At 35.9% G+C, this 24106-nt stretch overlaps 1 protein-coding gene across 3 annotated transcripts in view; it reads left to right on the top strand.

Moving 5' to 3' along the window:
* The window catches only part of LOC131693368 (rho GTPase-activating protein Graf), a 115773-nt gene that overhangs the window by 56370 nt on the left and 35297 nt on the right, over nucleotides 1-24106 (top strand). The window contains exons 3-4 of one of the 3 annotated variants that reach the window (XM_058981129.1): nucleotides 9033-9190; nucleotides 9478-9651. In XM_058981129.1, the coding sequence (XP_058837112.1) occupies nucleotides 9033-9190; nucleotides 9478-9651 (332 nt within the window). The other 2 variants (XM_058981131.1, XM_058981130.1) reach the window with 2 other exon arrangements.

Genomic DNA, 24106 nt, shown 5'->3' with positions numbered 1-24106 from the left:
TGTTGAACATAAAAAGCCTCCGTGCCATAGTTTAGAGAAATGAGAAAGGCACAAATGCACCGCTAGGTGGATTAAAACAGGTTTTTCAATTCAATATTACCGTGGCTGGTTTTTCTTTTGCAAAATTTTAGAACTCGAATAATGATTTCTTTTCTTGTATATAGTTGTCAAGTCATCTATAATAAAATTGTAATGTATGCATTTGAAAGCTTTTAATAAATATAAGCAACTAAAAAATTGTCGTGTTCATGATTGAGAAAGGTACAATTGCACCGCTAGGTGGATTAAAACAGGTTTTTTATGTATGTATGTATGTGTGTGTATGTGTGTGTGTCATTTAAACTCACACAATTTTCTCAGAGATGGCTGAACCGATTTTTACAAACTTAGTTTTATCTGAAAGGTATAACACTCCCATAAGCTGCTATTGAATTTTTTTTGATCCGACTTCCGGTTCCGGAGTTACGGGTTGAAGAGTGCGGTCACACAGCAAATTCCCATATAAATTGGTGCAACCATGATGTCCAAATGATGTAAAACATATCAAAATGGTTGCTACATTACGCTAGTTTGCGGGTCTGGATCACTAATGATCAATCAAAGCAGTTTTGACAACATTGACGGTTCATGATGCCTCCGGCGAACTCGCAAAGTTCCTAAGCTAATATCACACCTATTCTTTAGCGAATTTTCTACCGTTTTCTACAAACTTGGTTTTAAATGAAAGATTCAGTAATCATATTGACTGCTGTTGAACTTCATTCGGTTTTGATTCTTGGTTCCGAAGTTACAGCTTCGTTAGTAAGGATACACTGAAATTTACCAGATAAACCGTTACAATCGTAATACCACAGAGGCTAAAAATATTGAAATGGTCACCAAATTAAATCTAATCGCAGATCTAGATCACTGATTGCCAATCAAACATTCTTTGAATATATTGTCCACTATCGACTATTCCGGAAGTCCCGAATTCCTGGCATATTCCACAATTAAAGTCACATCGGTTCTTTGGTGAGGACTGAACCAATTTTCTCAAACCAAGTCTCAAAGGATTTTTCTACGGCCCCAGTATAGTAGATTAACTAGTGAATTACTACATTCAAGTTATATATTGTAAATTACCTTTTAAAGCGTTTTTTTTTTCGAAAAAATGGTTGTGAGCTGCCGAATAAGACTGCATATATTGTATTCAAGTATTGGTCCGAATTCAATTAAAAAGTTGTTATATATTCACTAAACAGAGCGTTCTGTTTTCCCGAGTACAATTTACAAAATTTCATTTAGTTTCAAAAAATGTCGTTAGAATTAACCTTCCTAAATAAAAAAAATCTGTGATTACCAATTTTCTGATTATAAATTACCCAACCCCCATACAGTTTCAACATATATGTAAAAAATGACGTTTCAAGGTCGCCAATACACTCAGGTTTTTTTTACGCGTGGGATACATGCCGCGTAAATGAAAACCGCGTAAATTTCAAAATACGCGTAAATGAAAACCGCGTAAATTTCAAAATCCGCGTAAATGAAAACCGCGTAAATTTCAAAATCCGCGTAAATGAAAACCGCGTAAATTTCAGAATCCGCGTAAATGAAGATCACTTAAATTTAAGAATCTGCGTTAAAGGGAACTTCGTCAATGGATACCGCGTAAATTTCAAAATCCGCATAAATGAAAATCGCGTAAATGAAAACCGTGTAAATTTCAAAATCCGCGTAAATGAAAACCGCGTAAATTTCAAAATCCACGTAAATGAAAACCGCGTAAATTTCAAAATCCGCGTAAATTTCAAAATCCGCGTAAATGAAGACCACTTAAATTTAAGAATCTGCGTTAAAGGGAACCTCGTCAATGGATACCGCGTAAATTTCAAAATCCGCGTAAATGAAAACCGCGTAAATTTCAAAATCCGCGTAAAAAACCGTGTAAAAAAATACCGCGCAAAAAAACTCGAGTGTAATTTGTTTTTTTGTCTTCAAAACTAAACAACAAATAAAATTCAAAATGTATCCAGAAGATACATTGCAATTTACCCCCAAATTTCGTAGTTAAGTGATTTTTGCAGTATGATGCTTAAAGCCTACTTGTCATGTGTATGAGGAGCTACAAAAATCTTATAATCTAACTTATAAACTATGAAGAGAGCTAATCGTTGCAATTGGTGATACTATTATTACAATACCTTTCGTTTCTATGTTTGCGACTGATTACATTAAATTAAATTTTTTCAGGTAATCGTTGAAAATATTCAATTTCGTTGCAGTTGACTGCAGATAATTTGAAGGCTTCTACCTCTGGTAGAGATGCTAGTATCAACACAGAAAAGTGACTTTTTACAGCCTGCGAGTAGATTTGAAAGATCAGAGGCTTAAAATATTATACATATATGTTTGTCGCGACGCTTGACCCTTGAGGGACGCGTGCTTATTAGATTTACAATTCTGATAAGATACTTGAATGGTCGATGAGTACGATAATTTTTATCAACGACACTACGCCCACCCCCGAATCAGAAGATGAAGATTGTCGTCGTATTAAATTTTATCTGTGTTTATACTGTTTTTCTTAAATCTACTCTGGATCGTATATTAAAAACTCCATTCGCTTTGTTAGTCACTATGTTAAATAAGTGCCTTCAAAGTGAATCTCAAATTAGTCGGGTGCGAAATTTTATTTAGTTTTAAAAGGGCGATGTGTATAACAATACGTTTCAAACAATTTCGAATATGTGGTACCACCAAATAATTCAGTCAGATCAGTAATTGTATATACTAACGATGCCAAGAACAGATTTTTAAGAACATGTGTTTCTCATTGTACGCTAATAATTTTCAAACAATCGTACGCAGCAAGTTTTCCACCCTCATAAAAAAATCAATCCAAAAATATTTTGCAATCAGCGTAAATCAAAACAATTCATAACTTCACAGCGGCAGTTCTACTCATTAATATCGGCAAATCAAGAACAGAAACCATTTGAAAATTGACATGTGAACTATTTTACATCTGTTGCCGGCAGTTTTAATGCAACCATAAAAAATAGGAGAATCAAATCAAATAAACAAATGAGGTCAGGGGCGCAAAGAATTCTCCCGAGTTTCCTTTTTGTCTGCTCGTTCTATACAGCAAAACCGTCGTTTGTTTACTATTTAAAACAAGCGGTCGAAAATGCCTTCATCGTGTTTTGCTCCTCACCCTCCAACCGTTCCCTTACCGTACATCTGAGTATACCAAAGCAAGCACATGCAGCCAACCACGACGCGATTAACCTAAAGCGAAACTTGAACACATCATAGTGGTTGGATCGAGTATTTCTGCCAGTGAAGGAGGGAAACAGAGGGGTTCAGTATTTAGTCGCATAACAAAACAGGTATTTGCGGCGAGTGTGAATTGACCTGCTTCACCTTTCCCTTGATCGAACGATCGATCAACGGATCGCCGCAGTTGGGTTGAGTGAGGGTCGTCTTACAGGTGTTTTATACAATTACTAGTCCGTCGTGCATAGAGGGATGCATCTAATACTAAAACGGTTAACTGTGTCTTAATGTTACCCTAAATTCACGATTTTGATCGCAAATTGTCAAAGGCGCCATTTTTTCGTTAAGAAACAATAACAATTTGATTTCTAGATTATGCTGATTGAAAACAAAAATATAATGTACAGATTAGACAAGGGGAAAATGTACTTTTGCATATAAAATATTTAAAATAATCCATAAAGAATTGTAAAACGATCCATAAAAAAGTTGGCCATGTTCCATGAAACAAAACTGAAAATCCATAAAACAGTGTGAATGATCCATAAAAAAGGGTGATTTGATCCATAGATTATGTAAAATTGAACCATAAAATGGTCGCAAAAGAGCACTAAAATAGTAATAAAAGAGCAATTAAAATCAACCAATGCCCCATAAAAATATTGGAAATGTTCCATAAAATGATACATTTTGCGCCATAAATTTACTGATATTGATCCATAGAATATTAACAATGTACATTAAAACACGTCGATATGTTCCATAATATCGACAAAAATGTTCCACGGTATTACAAAATGGAGCAATAAAATGTCAGAAAAAGTTCCATAAATTTGATAAAAATGTTTGCTAAATAATTTTTCTTGGTCGATAGAAGATGTATAAATGAACATTAGAAATGATTCATATATCGAACGTTAAATTATGGTTCATGGGTATTTACATTACGATCCATAGGAAAAGAAAATGTAAAACGATCCATTAATATGTGCTTATGAACTAGAAAAATAAATTTTATGAATTCATGCGAAATTTTATGGTAAACTGAAAAAATAAGTTGTGCTTAACAATTCTCATAACAGTGACAGTGTTTTAACAAGTGAGCTTATACTGGGAGCTAGTGTGATGCGGCTTGGCCGCATATCCGAGGCCAAGGATCCGAAGCGGCGCAAAGCCGCTGAGGATCCGTTGGACGAGTCACCGATTAACCCGTAGCTGGAATTGCAAGCAAACCTGTGATCCTCTCGTTTGCCCGGTTTACTTAAACATAGGGGCTATAGCTAGTTAAAAGCCGACTGAGCGGCAGCGAAGTCGGACAGTGCACTAGAAAGCGATGTGGCGTAGCCACATTAGTCAGTGTTCGTGTATAAAGTGTCCGTTTTCGCTTCAGATAGTTATTCAGATAGTATTTGCGACTCATGCCAGCCTGTATCAGTGGTCTAATAACTCTCAGGGCTCTAATATCATAACTACCATGACGTTTAAAGAGTTGCCATAATGATTTCAGGTTAGCTAAGGTCAGTTATCTGATTAGTGGGATACGGAAGCTGAAGTTTAACTATAATGTATGCATTGTTTGTTGTACTTTGACATTACAACCAAATGTAATAAACTTTATTATTAGTTCGAATAGCAACAATTTCGCATGAATTCATTAAATTTAATTTTTCTGGTGAATAAGCACATATTAATGGATCGTTTTACATTTTCTTTTCCTATGGATCGTAATGTAAATATCCATGAACCATAATTTAACGTTCGATATATGAATCATTTCTAATGTTCATTTATACATCTTCTATCGACCAAGAAAAATTATTTAGCAAACATTTTTATCAAATTTATGGAACTTTTTCTGACATTTTATTGCTCCATTTTGTAATACCGTGGAACATTTTTGTCGATATTATGGAACATATCGACGTGTTTTAATGTACATTGTTAATATTCTATGGATCAATATCAGTAAATTTATGGCGCAAAATGTATCATTTTATGGAACATTTCCAATATTTTTATGGGGCATTAGTTGATTTTTATTGCTCTTTTATTACTATTTTAGTGCTCTTTTACGACCATTTTATGGTTCAATTTTACATAATCTATGGATCAAATCACCCCTTTTTATGGATCATTCACACTGTTTTATGGATTTTTAGTTTTGTTTTATGGAACATGGACAATTTTTTTATGGATCGTTTTTCAATTTTTTATGGATTATTTTTGTTGTTTTAGCGGCGCAAACTTAGGGCTGCCTTAGACAAGCCTATATACATACTGATTAGCCCGACTGGCTCCGTCTATCGATCGTAATCCAAAACGATTGCCGCGCGAACTTTACGAGATTCGCAAAGGCAACATCAGAGAGAAAAAAAAAAGCGATTGCTGATGCTGGTGTTGATGTGGGATTTGTTTACCTTGTTGCTTCAACTATGGAAAGCAAACCTGTTTTCTGAATCGGTGAATCAGAAAATATTAGCAAATCCATTTTTCGCGTAGTTCATGTAATAGAAGATCATGCGGTTGAGTAAGGTTTGAATTGAGTAAAGATTAAAGCAATAGATTTACCAAGTAGAAGTGAGTTTACGATGTATTGTCTAACCAGAAGGGCTAGTTTACTTTTTCGGGCCTTTTGTTTTCTTACATATAAAATCAAATAACCATAAGTCAATTTAACTACATTGACCATACTTGATTTGACCATACCAATATTGAACTTTTGAGGCTTGGACAATGAGTTTACTGGTCTAAATAATTTAGAAACCCTAATTTCTAACCTATGACTTGTATGACCAGAGTTTTATATCGACGCCAAATAGGTACATACTATTGATCTTCATGATATTTACTATAGTTGCCAAATTATAGTTAGGGAGTGATTGAGGAGCTGTGAATCACGTTTAAATTCGTTATGCTGTGAATGGCAAACAAGTGGCAATAATTCTCAAATGTAATTATGGATATAAACGTTTACGTTTTTATTGGACTATGTTGCACCGACACGCCTTCCTAGTGTATCTGTAACTCCGGAACCACAACACCGATCAAATTAATTCAATACCCGCCTATGGCATCATTATACCATTCGTTTGAAATAAAATTTGTAGAAATCGGTTTAGTCATCTCTGAGAAAATTGCCGGAGATTGTTTGACACATACTCCAACTGCCATTAAGCTAAACAGGTTTGCGAAGTGTAGTTAACAACTTAGTTGAAACCATCAACTGTCTAGGATTATTTCGTAAAATGTTATTATTTTTTTCAATTTAAAGAAATAAATACTGAAATTTATTGTTTCTGTCGACACCGCGACACAATTTCTTCCTATATATACCGTGTAAATTTGCACAATTTTCTGTTTCTGTCTTTATAACTTTTTGTTGTGAGGCTATAGAATACTTATGTTTTTTACCTTCTCTAGGTGTTGGGGTCAATACGACCCGAAATTAACTTTCAAAATTCGGTTAATTTTTAAGTTTTGCACCTAGACGTTTGGAATTTCTTGGTTTTTCCTGTTTCACGGTGGGCAACGATTTTCAATACTATTCAAAATTTCCGGACATTTCTGAAGGGTTGTACAAAAAAAGGTTACGAATAAGGTGTTAGTGGGTCATATTGACCCTGATTTCGAACTGTGTTCATGACACATTTTCAGCAAAATAAGGTTTGTTAGAGTTTCAATTTTCAGATTCAGATAAATATAACAGTTTTTGACTAGGTCGGCCAGTGGGAATCGGTGTTGAATCAGGTCATGTTTGATATACATAGATGCATGCAGAACCGTGATCATAAGTCACAGGTTTATTGACAGAATACTAATAGTAAACACAATCAAAACAAACATGACGAATTTCGCGCCAAATCGTATTCAGAGTTGGCAGCATCCTCTCAGATTTTAATGAAACTTTTTTCACATGAAGACTTTCTCACGAAAAGCCACTTTGCATACTTTGTTTTTCCAAAAATGATCTAGACTGTGTTTTGAAAAGGGCCAAACTTTTTATCAAATTTTTTCAAATGGCTATTGTCTAAAAATTACAAATCCTACTAAAAATATTCTAGAAGTGATTTTCACAAAATTAGTCAAATTTTTGAACAAAAGTATTTTAAAAATTCTGAATTGTTTTCCACAGTGAAAAAAAATGATTTTAAAAATTTAAAGTTGATTTACAAAAAAAACCATTTTTGATTTGGATAAAATTTTGTTCCAAGATGGGTAATTATGTTCCCTACCTACCATCAAAAATTCAAGTTGGGCACTTTTAAGAAAAAAAAGTTATTTGAAAATTTTTTTCCTTGTCCAAACTGAATTTTTTTCTTCAGTGTATTTTTATCGGGTGTTGCCAACATTTGTTCGAGTTGGCGCGGAATTCGTCACATGAGAATGTACATATCAGTTTTGTACATGATACGACCGATTTTGGATGTTCCACATAACGATTCCGATGCCGATTCCGAGGGTACAGTAGTATTCCTCATAATATTGAACAAGCGACAATGTGGACAAATTAATGAAACTGATCTCAAAGTTTTGTAATATTCTTGAAAGCTTATATACAATTTCATCTAAACTGATATTGATACTCTGATTCAAATGCGGACCCTGGATTCAACGTGAAAATATACTAACTAAGGGCGATCTGGAACATCCGTAAAACTGGCTAACTCATGAATCTCTATAATTCTGAAGTTTTTTTTCCGACTGGCCAACTTGGTCAAAAGCGATAATATTTACCAGAAACTGGTAATTGAAATTCTAACCAACAGTTTGGGTACAAGTTCACATTGATTTGGTCGAAAATGTGTCTTAAAACTGAACCTTATTTGTTACAAAAAGTCAACACGTAAAGAAGGTTAAAGGAGAAGATTATCGACCAGAAAGTAGAGGATATTATGGATTTTTTTTAAACTTTAGGTGAACCGAATTGGCCTAAACTTTTTTGCTTTATAATATATCATTTCACTAACTTTTTGTGTTTTTTTTTCATACAAAATATCGACATGCGGCTCGGTGACGAAGCTTTTTGTAGAACGTCTCTGGTAGAAACACGATTTGCGGTGTTAACTGCCATTCAAAAACTACCTATCCGATTTATTTCAAACTTTGCAAACACATTCTATGTTTAAAATACCTAACCCCTGTTGAGTTTTCGAGATAATTTTGTGATTAAGCGGGGGTTTGCTCATAAATTGGCGGAATGTTTCGTGGCAAAAAGCAATTTTTATTTCAAATGACTAAAAAACCCCTTAATTGAAAAATTATCTCAAAATTTCAAAGTAGGGGTTGGGTATTTTTACTTAGAATGTATGCAAATTTTGAAAAAAAAATCGGTTAAGTAATTTTTGAATGGCAGGTAACACCGCATATCGTGTTTTTACAGAGATATTCTACAAAAAGTTTCGTCACCGAGTCGCCAGTCAATTTTTTTGCATGAAAAAATTACAAAATGTTGAAATGATACGTTATAATGCACAAAGGTTTTGGCCAATTCGGTTCACCTAAAATTTAAAAAAATCGCGAAAAAGTGATTTTTTCCCCGCTGAAACCCAATAGATTTTTTCGTCGGAGTTGATCAGCTTGAGTATGACCATAATACCGCTTACTTTTCGGTAACTAAAATCAAAACCTAAATATTCATCAAAAACTAATAATCGTTCAAAATTTGGTTTGTGAATAACACAGTCAAGAAGGCTTTAAAATAAATGTTCCATTGACCAAAGTGTCAATCGACTCAGCACTAAATTTTCTGTTATTTTTTTCTTTCCCTGTAGATCTGTCTCGGGCACAGCGAACTCTGTCGAAGAGTCTGAACGAATTCAACTTTGAGTGCATCGGTTCCACGCAGACCGACGACGAGCAGGTGATAGCGGATAGTCTTAAGCAGTTCGGTAAGCTCATATCGGCGATAGAGGAAGAGCGTGATAATATGGTAAGTGATGGCAATTACCCTTTTGTTTCGACAATGAATGCGTGCGAAGTGTAGGGTGAAGTATACATGCTGGATATGTTCACATTCCATCTGAACGCAATATACTTCAATCTTACGTCGGATTTTTTGCAGTTCAGGAATGTGTGAATCTGAGTTGTATATGCCAAGTGCGGGGAAATAAAAGCTTTACCTTTTGTATCTGTCTGTGAGGCCTCTGAACGAAGTATTCACATCATAATTTGATAAAACATTTTCTTTCCTTCATTTTTTCGGTTCGTCTCTGTCAGCTGGATCGAGCGCACGATCAGATCGTGGGACCATTGGAGGAGTTTCGTAAGTGTCATATAGGAGGTGTAAAAGAGAATAAGAAAAAGTACGACAAAAAGACTGCCAAATTTTGCCAGGCGCAAGAAAGGTTCCTTAACATGTCCTCCAAAAAGCCAGGAGCTGCAGTAGTGGAGGTGAGTAGGATGTTCTTTCATGACGTTTTTTTGTTTGAAAATCCAGGTAACTTTCTTCAGACAATGATTTTTGTTAGAGCTTGTTTGGGTTTTCGTGTAACATTGGTAGTGAGCGCGCATCAGAAATATTTTTCAGATTTAAACTCAACCCGATTTCCAATTTTATAACAATGTGCCTTCTTATCGTACAGAGCAACTAAGTTGAGGAGGTGGGGGGAGAGGTAAGGTTCATTCGGTTAAAAAGACACATATTTATGTTATAATTATACAATATTTCCTCGAATTTTCATTGCGAAATAGTGAAAATGGTGTGTGTGTGACAGTGAATCTCCGGAGACACCCGGAGATACCATATTGAAGTATTGAATTTCTAATCAGTTGTTGAGATATTTGTGCTAGTGTATCCAAATTATTAAAATGTTCAACAGGTATACCTCGATAGTACGTACCCTCGATAGTACGTACATTTTACATACACCTACCATCAATTTTTTTTCGTTTGATTTTGTGAACTTCAACAAAATGCGACACATTTAATAGAAGTTTCACAGGTTCCATGTTACTTCTGTATACTTTAGAGAGGTTATGTCAAAAGTTCTGCGCTACTCAGAGTAGTTCTGCAAACTCCAGCAAAGTATTCCAAAGTTTAAGTAAACCATAAATGCATCATGAAATTCTACCTAGTATGAAAAGAATCCTACGAGCTTTAGGGACGTCCTAAAAGTATCTTGAAAGTCTTATAAATTTTTGGGAGCTTGCTAACTTACAAGGAAATCGTTAGAACTTCAGACGATTTGTACAATATTCCTATCATTCATAGTTTTTTTTTGTACAGTATCGTTGTTTGCGAATCGCCTTAGGTTGCATTAAATCGATACATATGATGAGTTATGAAATACTCGCGTCAGTTCTTCTTTTAAAAATTCGGTTCTGGGATCCTTGCTCTCGTTTATTTATTCGATGCGAAGTTATAAACCCACTGGTAATTTCAAATTTTGAAAGACTTGTCGAGCTTCAATATCAAACTATGTTCAATCACATGTAATAAGAAACGCCTTCTAGTTATGTTCCGACATGTGTCAATATACAAGTTATTCCCGATTCCACTTTATTTTTCCACACGTCCATGCAAGATGAAGCTCGTGGAATCCCGGATCACCTGCGCTCACAAGACATCCCTAAAATATTCATAAGTAAATATCACTGATAGATCTCGAATCAATGAGGCCACTGACTTCGGCATTTTCAACAATAATACCTCGATCTCACTCAAGCTTGCAGAACCTGCCTCTGTTTACACAGCCGTACTGGAAGCAGTTCACCATAGTCTGGAAATCATTGATACTTTACTCTCGAGCCATTATTTCATCCTCACGGCTAGCCTCAGCATAATCAAAGCACTACGCTCATTAAAGCTTGATAATCAAGCTGCAAATCTTATCAATTTACCTTAGTGTGGATTCCCATTCATTGCTCCATACCGGGTAATGAAAGAGCGGATAATTTAGAGGGATTCCATGAAAAACTGGATGACCACAAAATATGACTTTTTTAAAAGAGCGTAGACGTTTCTGCGTGCATTACTTTCAATTTTTTGTTCCTTTACTGTATTTTAGCAGATAGTTTTTATCTGAGAACGAGTTACAGGGAATGAATACTTCTCGAAAAAATATGCACTGAGAAAATGTGTCATTTTTACAAAAGCAAAAATTTATGATATAAATTTGCGATACAAAAATAAACTATTTTTGTAATTCAATTTTATCAAGCACGATAACTTTATACATGTTTCAAATAAATTTCATACTAATTGACATACAAAACTGTAATTTCATTATAGAATATGATTCTTAGTGTATTTTCAAATTAAAATGCATTTAATAAAAATCTTCCAAATCACAATAGTTGTTGAAATATTTGTAATTTTGCTCCAACAAAAACAATTAATTCGTGAAATTATGCCGATTTTCAAAGTTATTCGCGTTTCTCCATTATAAACCATCAATAATCGAATATTTATCATTTAAGAGATGTAAATAAGGTTTTTAAGTGTATTTGGATCGTCATGGAGAAACTTTGACTAAAAAAGTTTTTTTCTAACAACTTTTAACATAGGGTAACACGGGGCTGTTGGGACCTACTTAAGCAAATCGCCCTTTTAGATGGATAGACGTGAAAAAAGTTACCGGTCAAAAGTCCTAATTGTTAGCTTGAAACCTCAGCTACATTTTGGCGCCAAAAAAGAATCATTTGCACCACTCAATGGGAGCGATAGGCGATGGTTTGCAAACTTCTAAGTTTTCCATCCTTTTTCAATGTAGGGGTAATTCGGACCACCCTACGGGGCAATTCGGACCGTTTTTTCTTTAATTTTTTTACAATGGAATTATGTTTACCTATGAATTAGTAACTAGAGACACTCCTTAAGAAGCAAAAAAAATAAATGAATTGCTTTACGAAAACGTAATCTGGTATGTCACAGCTGTCGGTTGGCTGTTCATGTATTTTCTTTGCTGTGGCGTGTGCAATGCTGTGCGCAGCCGCAAGACGCTGAACGGTGGTTGACGGAATAGGATAGTCTGGATAGCCCCACCACAAAAGTGGTGAGCGTCTCGAAAATATGTCTGTTTTCACTCAAAAAATCATTCCATTAAATAGGAGCCTCAAGTTTTTTAAAACACTTACCTTTTATTTTATCACTTTTATTTGTTGCTTTAATCACGGTTTTCCCATTATAATGACCACTGTCTTAATGGCCCCAGGTTCCCCTATATTTATAATTCATACTATTTGCAGTCAAAAATACAATTTTCTTATAGAATATGATTCTAAATTCCATTTCAAATCGAAATGCACTTAACAAATTTTTTTTGAAATGCAGAAGTTCTCGAGATATTTTAATTTTGCTTTAACAAAACAATTATCCGCTTTTATTACGATTTTTTCATAATAGGTTTTCCAAAAGGCCTATAAGATTTCCTGCAACTTTTCCTTTGACATCAAGGTGATATTGTAAACCATTTGAAAGCTACTTGAAAACAACCAAAATATGATTGAACTATAGGGTCTGATGATTAAACGATGTCTTTGTTTAAGCGAAATACCACATATCTCCACGTCTATCGCATTTTAGATTTTTCTTAAATGCATTTTGATTTAAAATGACGCTTCGAATCATATTCTATAATAAAATTACTGTTTTGTATGTCAATTAGCATGAAATTAAAAAAAAACATGTGTAAAGTTATCGTTAGAAATTTTTTTTTTTACGAATAACTGCTCCATCTTGCAATCACATTCAAAAAGTTTCTTTTTATTAGGTTTTTGTTGACGAAATATAAAGAATTTTGAGAAATGGGTTTTTTGGCCTATTGTTTTTGTGAAAAACGAAACAACATTTTTTCCAGTGCATTTTTTTTGTACAGTATTCATTCCCTGTAACTTGTTCTCAGATAGTTTTATTATATAAAATACGGCAATCGAACTAATTTTTTTCAAAAATGCTACATGTAGAAACTTGTGAAAAATGTTTAGTCTTACATGCCGGTGAAATGTGTACAGTTTTTTCGGAATCTAAGATGGTCGGTTACGATTTACGGATGGAATTTCTCTTTAGCCAAAATGGAGGCCCTAGACGGTAAAATTTATGAAAGACCTATTGCCCTCGATGAATTTTATTGCGCTTCTCGTCAGAGGACGCTTACTAGTAGGCCAAAATCATGGCATAATGGAGATCTGGGACGGTGGTTGCACTCAATTATCCTTAAAGGATCAAAGAAGGCATGGTTCAAATGGTTGGATGTAAGTCGAAACATCATTTGTGTGATGTCTAGGTTCATGATGTCATTATACGTTGAATGCGCACCTGCACCGTGTAGAGCTCGCAGATGATAATCGATGTGGTTGTGGAAAAGGTTACCAAGACATTAAACATGTTTTGCCTTTCTCATACAAAGAAAGGCTATGCAATCACTGAAAAAATCGACTTTCCAACCGAGGCCCGGAGGGCTGAGTGTCATATACCATTCGATTCAGTTCGTCGAGATCGGCAAATGTCTGTGTGTGTGTATGTATGTATGCGTGTATGTGTATGTGTGTGTCATTTAAGCTCACACAAATTTCTCAGAGATGGCTGAATCGATTTTTACAAACTTAGTTCATTTGAAAGGTATAACGCTTTCATAAGCTGCTATTGAATTTTTAGTTGATCCGACTTCCGGTTCCGGAGTTACGGGTTGAAGAGTGCGGTCTCACAGCAAATTCCCATTTAAACTGGTACCACCATGATGTCTAACTGACGTAGAACATATTAAAATGGGTTTAAAATTACCTTTATTAAAATGGGTTTAAAATTACCTGGATCACTAATGATAAATCAAAGCAGCTTTGATCACATTGGCCACCTATGACGGTTCATGATGCCTCCGGGGAACTCGCCAAGTTACTATGCAAATATCACACCTATTTCCCAGCTAATTCTCTACCGATTTTTACAAACTTGATTTCAAATGAAAGATACAGTAATGCCATTAAGTGCTGCTGAATTTCATTCGGTTCTGACTCTTGGTTCCGGAGTTACAGGTTGGTTAGTAAGGTTACACTGGAATTTCCCATATAAATCGGTACAATCGTAACACCGCAGAGGCTAAAAACTATTGAAATGGTCACCATCTAGATCACTGATTGCCAATCAAAAATTCTTTGGATATATTGTCCACTATCGACGATTTCCGAAGTCCCGGATTCCGGGCATATTCCACAATTTAAGTAACATCGGTTCTTCGGTGATGACTGAACCGATTTTCTCAAATCAAGTCTCAAATGGAAGGCAACATGTGCATGAGTATTGTGTCGCCACTCAGCACACCCCCAACCCCACCCTTGCCCTCACACCTCGCTCCTTTATCACACCTCTCTCTTTGGACCACCCACTTATCCGCATTTTCTTCATCCACCCTATATACCGAAATAAGATGAAGGATTTCTGACGCATCCTCCACTCCCACGCTACTAAACCCTCACCCTCTCCTCTTCCAAACCCATTTCACCAACATTTCAAAATATAATCACATGAAGATAACATTGAACTCATATTGATTAAGTTAATTAAATATTAGGGAGCCCGGGGCTATTTGGTGGTTGGGGTAAGTTAGCGGAATCTTTTTGTCTTAGTTTCTATTAGACATATAAACGAAATAAACGAAAACGAATATAGCGCTGCCTCTAATTGTGTAGCTCAAGTTATGTGAAACCCATTATCCAATGTGTTTTCGTTGTAACAGTTGTGAGCGATGTTGTGTTTGCGAGCATACCAAATAAATTTTTTAAATTTTAAACACTTTCTCAATTGATTTTATTTTTTCGATAGTGCATGAAAAGAACTTTCAGTATCCGTATAGATATTTAATTAAAGTTATTTTTTAAATAGTTTTTTGTAATATATGCGGTTGAAGTAAGTTGGCGGTGACGCACGCGGGGCAAGTTGGCGCTACTATTTACAGTGCAAATATAGTCATCAAATATTTTTATTTTTGGAATTCACTCCAAAGTAAAACTTTGTGTATCTCGTCAATGCAGGGGATATTTAATTCGGCCAATCGCCTGAAGAATTTCAAAAATATCCTTTTGGAATACGCGTCAAAGTAAAATGCCGGGGTATTGAGACTGAAATAAATTGGCAATTGTCGGTTAATATACAATTTTATTGAAAAGACATTTGATATAATTGAATCTCCATTTTCTGGCGTATTCATACTTACCGCCAACTTACCCCGGGGCCGGGATAAATTGGCGGGATTTCCGCGTCACAGTTTTGTCTATAAAAACAAAGATAATGCAACAAACACTTTGATAAAATTCAGGGATGCTACAGCCGCATGTTCTATTTTGCAAGATCTATGTACATCAAAGCGGTATAAAATGGAAACTGAAAACACCGCAAACTAGCCCCGGTCTCCCCTATATTTTTATGTTTACAGTGAGTCTACTTTCGTGGTAGTCGTGGGATACGTGCTAAGTGAAATAAGAATGTAATAGACATTTCCACAAATTTTATTGAACAAAACCAGCTAATGAATCATAGTTTGGATAAATGAGAAAGGCGCAATTGCACCATTAGGTGGATTAAAACAGGTTTTTTTATTAAGGTTTATGTGGCACGGCTCAATGCGTTAGCACAACTCTTTTTTTAAGTTTTTACAATAAAAGTAAAAATAAAAAGGAATTAAGAATGTCTATCTCCCAGATCTTGTTGACGCAGTTTGCTGCTGCGTGTTGAGATCCTTTTCCTTGGTGGTCAAGCCGCATGGGGGTCATTCAGTTTGCCTTCTCACGCGTTATCGTTCCCGTCCATGTCATCATCGGTACTGCTTTCTCGCTGTTCACGATCAGAGGTTCTTATTTGTTTCTTGTTTTTACTGGTCGCTGTTGTAAATCCGTCTTCATCAGTATTTGCTTCTTTGTTGGTGATGCTATTTGTTAGTTTAGGAGCGGTTGTCGTGGTAGTTGTACCTGTATTATTGTTTAATTGGATCGTTGTTTTTGGTTTATGTGTAAGTGTCGGTGGCTGCTTGTTAGAGTTGGCTGTAGTAGATGAGTATTGACTAGTTGCTTCGGCGCATGTTTTTCCGTATTGGGCTGGTTACAGGATTGGCATGTTGGGGTCTGCCCGGAATATGTGATTAGCGTTGTTTGCTTATACGTTACGTCTTCCCTCGGTGATTTGTATTCGATAGTCATGTAAGAAGGTATTGGTTTAGTCACTCGCATTCTCACAATGCGAACGTCGTTAGGAGTACCAAATCATGGATACGCACGTCCACCATATCGTTTTCCATATGCACGGGTATCTTGCATCTGGTTTTATTAAATTCGACCTCGTGTTGCATGTAGTTTTTTGCAATGAAGTTTTCTGCCTGTGCTAAGCCTCTAAAAGTGATCAAAACACAGTTTTTATGTGGTGTAGCTGAATATACGTAACTTCAGCGAGATTAAGCTCCATTTTATCTTTAACTAATTGTTCCACTTCTTGAACTGTGGGTATAACACGAGTTTTTTTTTAAAGTCGATCGAAATCATGTTATTTAGCAGCACGGGCACTTTTGTTTCATTTGGCAAACTCATTTCACACTGCAGCCGGGGCAACGATACAATATTGTTTATGCACTGATATAGAACAAAACGTTTCACTGGTGCCTATAGCCTGCTATAACGTAGCTATTTTTGCTTCTGCTTTGTGCGAGGTCAGAAGATTGGACAAGGGCTGATTGGACATGTTGTTTGATCTTGCACTGAATATCGTGAAGGCAGATCCCAATTTATCCCTCACGAGCCCGAAGATGCCCCCTATGTTCCTGTTCGTGATATTCTCGCTTTACGAGATCTTACATACATAGACCATATTTGTCATTTCGTAAAGTTCAAATATAATTATCCCCGCTATATTCCTAGGTTTTAGTGCTTGCTACCCACAAACAAATTTGATTTCTTTGCAGTTAGTTAAGTTAGATAAAACAATATAAATAAAAGAAAGAAAATAAATAAACTATCAATAGGTTTACAATGAAGTACAAGAAAATAGCATAGGGTGATTTCGGGAGAGATACCGCGTCGGGTGAGTTGCAGTATCTCACCCGGTGCAGTATCTCACTCGCACATGCGGCATCTCTCCCTAATTGACCTCTTTTTTTAAATGTTTGTGGAAATTTGATGATTTTTTTTTCATTCCAATAACTATATCACAGTATTTAAGAAACTTTTTTATTTTGATTATAGAGGTTTTAACCTTAGGGTCATTCGCCTCTTTGTCGGGTTAGAGAAATCTCTTTAGAAAAATCTCTAACCCTATGTGCGGGGTTGGGAATTGAACCCCGGTGAGCTGCGTACAAGGCAATCGATTTACCAACTATGCTATCTCCACCCCCTTTTAAGAAAACTTGTCCAATTGATAAATATTATTTCAACAAATATTGAATGGTTTACTTTGATGCAGGATCAATTTTTAGAAATAAAAAATGTTGAAAACAATGATAATTCTTAGTGTTAGTATTAGGAAGTGAATTTTTATTATAATAAAAGGACACACAAGTATGCTGATTAAGATTTCCTTTTTTATGGCGCATACTGTATTTTTCACCGCCTTGATGTACATACATAGACCGCTTGGCATGTCAATCGTCGGCTTTTGCCGCACGTATCCTGTTGGCGACAGGAAACAAGCACTAATAGGCCACCGTGGTGTATCCTACCGGTCGTGCACTCCGGGTGGCATAGCATTGTTGTAGACCATAAAACTCTACGTTTGGCAAAAGAGGGAGATTTCACCAGTCAAGAAGAAAAAAAGATGGGTGGGTAATGTCTAGGACATAACCGGAGTGTCGTGACTACTCGTTTGACTTGTAATTCAAATCGAATGATACTCAATGAAATATGTGGGAATGTTTCAAGTTATTCTTTATAATAATTATGGTGGTTCTGAAAAGAACCTTTGTTGTTGGCGTCTGCGTTGATAGGGGATGCGCTGGATTCTAAGCTCGTTGAGACATTCATTCATGAAATGAACAATTTTCTTGCTTTGAAATATCAATGTTAAAATCTCTCGAAACAACCATCGGAATCTTTTCCGTACAGAAATGAACACGCTTAGCGAAAAACTAGGGGCGGGTAATGTCCGGGACATAACCGCGATGCTCATATTCTTAAAATTCTGCTTGTATCTCCTTCAAATGGCTAAATTTTGCGCATTAAGTTCGATTCACCGGGCTCAGCGAAATTTTCCTGGGGATCCCGTTCGTTAGTATATTCAGCAAAACAATTTTATTACCGAGTTCTCCGCGTTGAATACAGGTCAATAATTTCATATAATGATTTCAACATGCAGACAATGTACATGTATGACAGGTGGGAGTGTTCTGAAGTGGTTTTAGTGGAGGTAACAACATAAAATCATGTATTGGACATTTTACAATGATTCTCCTTAACCCTGCAAAACCACGTGGTTGGCAGCAGAGGGTTAAGTTGTTTGGAAGAGATGACAGTTAATATATGATAACTAAAAATATAAAATTGTTCTATAAATTGCAAAGTTATTGCCGCGTTGACCTGAAAATTTGTCATTTCATTCATAAAGGAACAATCATTGAAATTATGTCAATTTATGCTTTGCAAGATTTGAAAAAACTTCGAAGTGTGGTCACGACACCCCTGTTATGTCATATACATTACCAACCCATCTTTTTCCATTTTGCCTTTGTCCTAATAAGGACGGTTTGTGGATAACTATGTTGATTCAAGACGGGAATCTTTTAAAACAATTCAAACCTTGCCGACGATTGTTTTTACTGCGTACATCCGTACGATCTTTCCCCTTTCGCAGCTCACACCGAATGAGCACGGCTTTCATCATGGTGTTCCTATTTATTGACTTTACAATGCAGATGGAAGGACGTCCTTTTGTTCGATAAATGAAAATATTTTCATGATTCGTTTTGGTGTAGCTTTCGCTTAGTGGTAGAGTTGCCACATTCACTGATTTTTTTGGAAGGATTTGCAAAAACCTTCGGGTTTGTAGATAAGAAAAACATTTTCTGATTCACTGGTAAAAGTACAGAATTACCAAGCGCAAACTTAATACTAGTTAATAAAAGAAACTTTCTAATTAAATTCTTTTTCCATTTTGCCTTCGTCCTAATAAGGACGGTTTGTTGATAACTATGTTGATACAAGACGGGCATCTTTTAAAACAATTCAAACCTTGCCGACGATTGTTTTTACTGCGTACATCCGTACGATCTTTCCCCTTTCGCAGCTCACGCCGAATGAGCACACTTTTCATCAAGCTGTTCCTATTTATTGACTTTACAATGCAGATGGAAGGACGTCCTTTTGTTCGATAAATGAAAATATTTTCATCATTCGTTTTGGTGTAGCTTTCGCTTAGTGGCAGAGTTGCCACATTCACTGATTTTCTTGGAAGGATTTGCAAAAACCTTCGGGTTTGTAGATTGGAAAAACATTTTCTTATGATTCACTGGTAAAAGTACAGAATTACCAAGCGCAAACTTAATACTAGTTAATAAAAGAAACTTTCTAATTAAATTCTTTTTCCATTTTGCCTTCGTCCTAATAAGGACGGTTTGTTGATAACTATGTTGATACAAGACGGGAATCTTTTAAAACAATTCAAACCTTGCCGACGATTGTTTTTACTGCGTACATCCGTACGATCTTTCCCCTTTCGCAGCTCACACCGAATGAGCACGGTTTTCATCATGGTGTTCCTATTTATTGACTTTACAATGCAGATGGAAGGACGTCCTTTTGTTCGATAAATGAAAATATTTTCATCATTCGTTTTGGTGTAGCTTTCGCTTAGTGGTAGAGTTGCCACATTCACTGATTTTTTTGGAAGGATTTGCAAAAACCTTCGGGTTTGTAGATTAGAAAAACATTTTCTGATTCACTGGTAAAAGTACAGAATTACCAAGCGCAAACTTAATACTAGTTAACAAAAGAAACTTTCTAATTAAACTCTTTTTCCATTTTGCCTTCGTCCTAATAAGGACGGTTTGTGGATAACTATGTTGATACAAGACGGGAATCTTTTAAAACAATTCAAACCTTGCAGACGATTGTTTTTACTGCGTACATCCATACGATCTTTCCCCTTTCGCAGCTCACGCCGAATGAGCACACTTTTCATCAAGCTGTTCCTATTTATTGACTTTACAATGCAGATGGAAGGACGTCCTTTTGTTCGATAAATGAAAATATTTTCATCATTCGTTTTGGTGTAGCTTTCGCTTAGTGGCAGAGTTGCCACATTCACTGATTTTCTTGGAAGGATTTGCAAAAACCTTCGGGTTTGTAGATTGGAAAAACATTTTCTTATGATTCACTGGTAAAAGTACAGAATTACCAAGCGCAAACTTAATACTAGTTAACAAAAGAAACTTTCTAATTAAATTCTTTTTCCATTTTGCCTTCGTCCTAATAAGGACGGTTTGTGGATAACTATGTTGATACAAGACGGGAATCTTTTAAAACAATTCAAACCTTGCCGACGATTGTTTTTACTGCGTACATCCGTACGATCTTTCCCCTTTCGCAGCTCACACCGAATGAGCACGGTTTTCATCATGGTGTTCCTATTTATTGACTTTACAATGCAGATGGAAGGACGTCCTTTTGTTCGATAAATGAAAATATTTTCATCATTCGTTTTGGTGTAGCTTTCGCTTAGTGGTAGAGTTGCCACATTCACTGATTTTCTTGGAAGGATTTGCAAAAACCTTCGGGTTTGTAAATTAGAAAAACCATTTTCTTATGATTCACTGGTAAAAGTACAGAATTACCAAGCGCAAACTTAATACCAGTTAATAAAAGAAACTTTCTAATTAAATTCTTTTTCCATTTTGTATTCGTCCTAATAAGGACGGTTTGTAGATAACTATGTTGATACAAGACGGGAATCTTTTAAAACAATTCAAACCTTGCCGACGATTGTTTTTACTGCGTACATCCATACGATCTTTCCCCTTTCGCAGCTCACACCGAATGAGTACGCTTTGCAGCCTTCGATGTTTTGGTGGCATTTTTAGTGGCAGTTACTACCGCCTTTTCAGTGACTGCGTTTCTTAGCCTTTGGCTTTTTGGACTTCTCACCGCCACCACCTCCACCAACGTTTTTCTTCTTCTCTCCGATGGTAGCTGATTTGATTGGTCGTCCGATGCAGCTTCTCACGACCACGCACGTCTGTTATGCACTGCGTCTTACACACGTCTGGCTTAGAGAAAAGCTGCGACACCCCTATTTATAGGTTTTATCATTAATGTTGATTTCATTTAAAGTAGTTTTCGAACTATTTAAACAAGTTTTATATAGCAAAGAACGCATCGGTAGCAAGCATTGAACGTTTTCCTTCCGATTTATGAAACAAGATTGGCAATCCGTTTTGTAGAAGAAAAGTTAATAAGGTTCAAAATGTACGTAACGCTTTCGCTAATATGCACTACTATCGCTTTCTCGCTCGTTCTCGTGGCGTGCATGAGCCTTTCCTTTCCGTCCGACTTCTAATGGCTTAACCAAAATTAATATCCCGGCTTTCCCCCACCAACTGCTCTCGTCAAGCAACCCAATACGAATAATCATAGGAACAAACATGTAGTGGACCTTTATATAAACTTTTCATTATTTTATTGTTCATTTGCTGCACCATTTTGACGGCTCTGTGCGGGATGGGCTGAAAATTTTCACTTTTCTGAGTCGTTTTCGAAAGATTTTTCAAAACACTATTTTTCCGTTGATAATGAATATCCTACATATTTCAAAATTTAATACAACATTGGTACAAATATTTTCGACAAAATGCCGAAGAAATTGATTAAATCCATTCAGTACAACAAAAGATATAAGCGTTCAAAATCTTACATCTTTTTTCTTCCGAAATTTTGAAAAGGGGCCCCTATATTGAAAGGTAAGTCGTTAGTCACGACAAAAAACATTTCGAATGAAGAGAAGCAAACTCCCTTTTGGCGAGATCGCATGCGCCAATTTTTACTACCATTTTAGAAACCATACGGTATGATTGTTCGGAAATCATTCATGCTACATTACGTAGGCGAGCGATGTCCTTCCTGGCTTTAGTTTTTGTCGCGAGACTTGTGTTTGTCACGGGTTCACGTTTCCTGCAGCAGTACTCCCGGTACTGGTAGTGTTGGTGTGATACAGAAACAGCGCGTTTTTCATGCTTTTGTCTTTCGAATTACGTTAGAAAGTTTCTATCGATATTGTTCAAACTGGAGACTTAACGTGATTTTGTGATGAAAATGCACTATGAAAATTATCCTGTGACATACAACAGAAAACTATTTCTACTAGCAGTGAAGCCAAATTGAAAATTCAATAAGGTGTCAAATGCGATACACGACTAGCGTAGTTTGTTTCAACCTTCTTAAAGACCCGTTGAATTAAGTCAGAGTCTGTTAGTATAACTCAGGAGAATCAATTCAAATTCTGAATTCCGATTCGGGTGTTTGTTGACTTGGCCAGATTTTGTCGGCAATCATTCCAATGCGCTCCAATAACCCTTATTTTACCATAATAGATCTAACTACTGGTCGCAGTGGTTCGTCTCCAACAAAAAACAAAACCCTTATTTTATATTCTATTACTTATTGGCATAGACGAACATTTCACCTCAGTGTTGACATATTCTTAAATTGATTTCGATAATTTTTGCGCTCTTATTGTGACATTTCCTATAACAATCCTGATGTCTGTTTTATGTATGTCTCGAGGTAACCACATTTTGCTTGGTAACGCCAGTATTACAGAAAATTCGGGGCTTACAATTAGGAGTTTATATTTACAAACAATCGAATTCGAGTAATAAATGATGATAGACTCATCGATTGATCTTTTTTGTTATTGCGAAAAGTAAGTGCATAAATGTTTTATATTATATAATATATAGATTGGTAAGTTTCTCACTGTTTGTCTGTGTTTAGAATTCATTTTGAACAACATAAATGTATATTGACTAATGTGGTAGGCATACACTTTGTTCGAAAAGAAATAACCAAATGATGTAAAATTCAGCTCTGCCTGTACAGTGCGGGTGAGCCGGAGCAGTTTTTCGTGCTAGCTACTCCTCTCACTATATCGCAACAATTTCAATCGGCAACAGAGACCACAACACAGTGAGGCGCAAGGATGTGTGAAGGATCATCATAAATATTCTCAGTTTTTCACTTTCAACACATATTCTGTTTTTTCATCGCGTGTGGCGATTTTCATCCGCTGAAAAGAAGTGATTTTCGCTTGATTCTTGAATCGTTGGTTCTTTTTTCGAATGATATTTCTGTGAATAGCTTTGATTGCATCGAATACTAATCAATCAAGTGAGTTCTGATGCTTGCTGCGTCATATTGACTGCCATTTTTGGAATTTCAGAACAGCCTACGTGAAAAACCTCAAAGTCAAAACGAGCAGTGAAAATTGGAACGCAGTTTCAGTAAATGTATAATTTTGTTGTGGTTTGGTATTCTGGAATTATATTTATAGACAAATTATGAAATTGATTGCATAAAAGTGCTTTTAATCGGAGAAAAACAGTGGAACTTCACAGTATTGTACTTCAATATTCAATTGGCGACGACTTTACAAAAAGTGACACATTTCAGTGTAAGATTTTTCGTTAATTGGTTAAATATATGTTCTTCTTTAGCTGTACGACATTCATCCGTAAATGACTTTAGTGAATCCCATTATTTTCCAAATAATTTGCCATATTTTTTCCTATTTCCGTTTCCTTCATTGATAAATGTTAAAGTTGACTGGGTTGCTGGTGTGCGTTGGTAGGACGAAGAGTTTTCCTTTGCTTGCATCGGTGTTTGTGTCTCTATCTGTTTTATTGGTCAATGAAATTTGTGGAATCGACGGACGAAGGCGGCTCAC

The sequence above is a fragment of the Topomyia yanbarensis genome, chromosome 3 (assembly GCF_030247195.1).
Source record: "Topomyia yanbarensis strain Yona2022 chromosome 3, ASM3024719v1, whole genome shotgun sequence".
NCBI lineage: Eukaryota > Metazoa > Arthropoda > Insecta > Diptera > Culicidae > Topomyia > Topomyia yanbarensis.
Note: the sequence above shows the minus strand (reverse complement) of the source record. Positions and strands in the feature narration are given on the sequence as shown.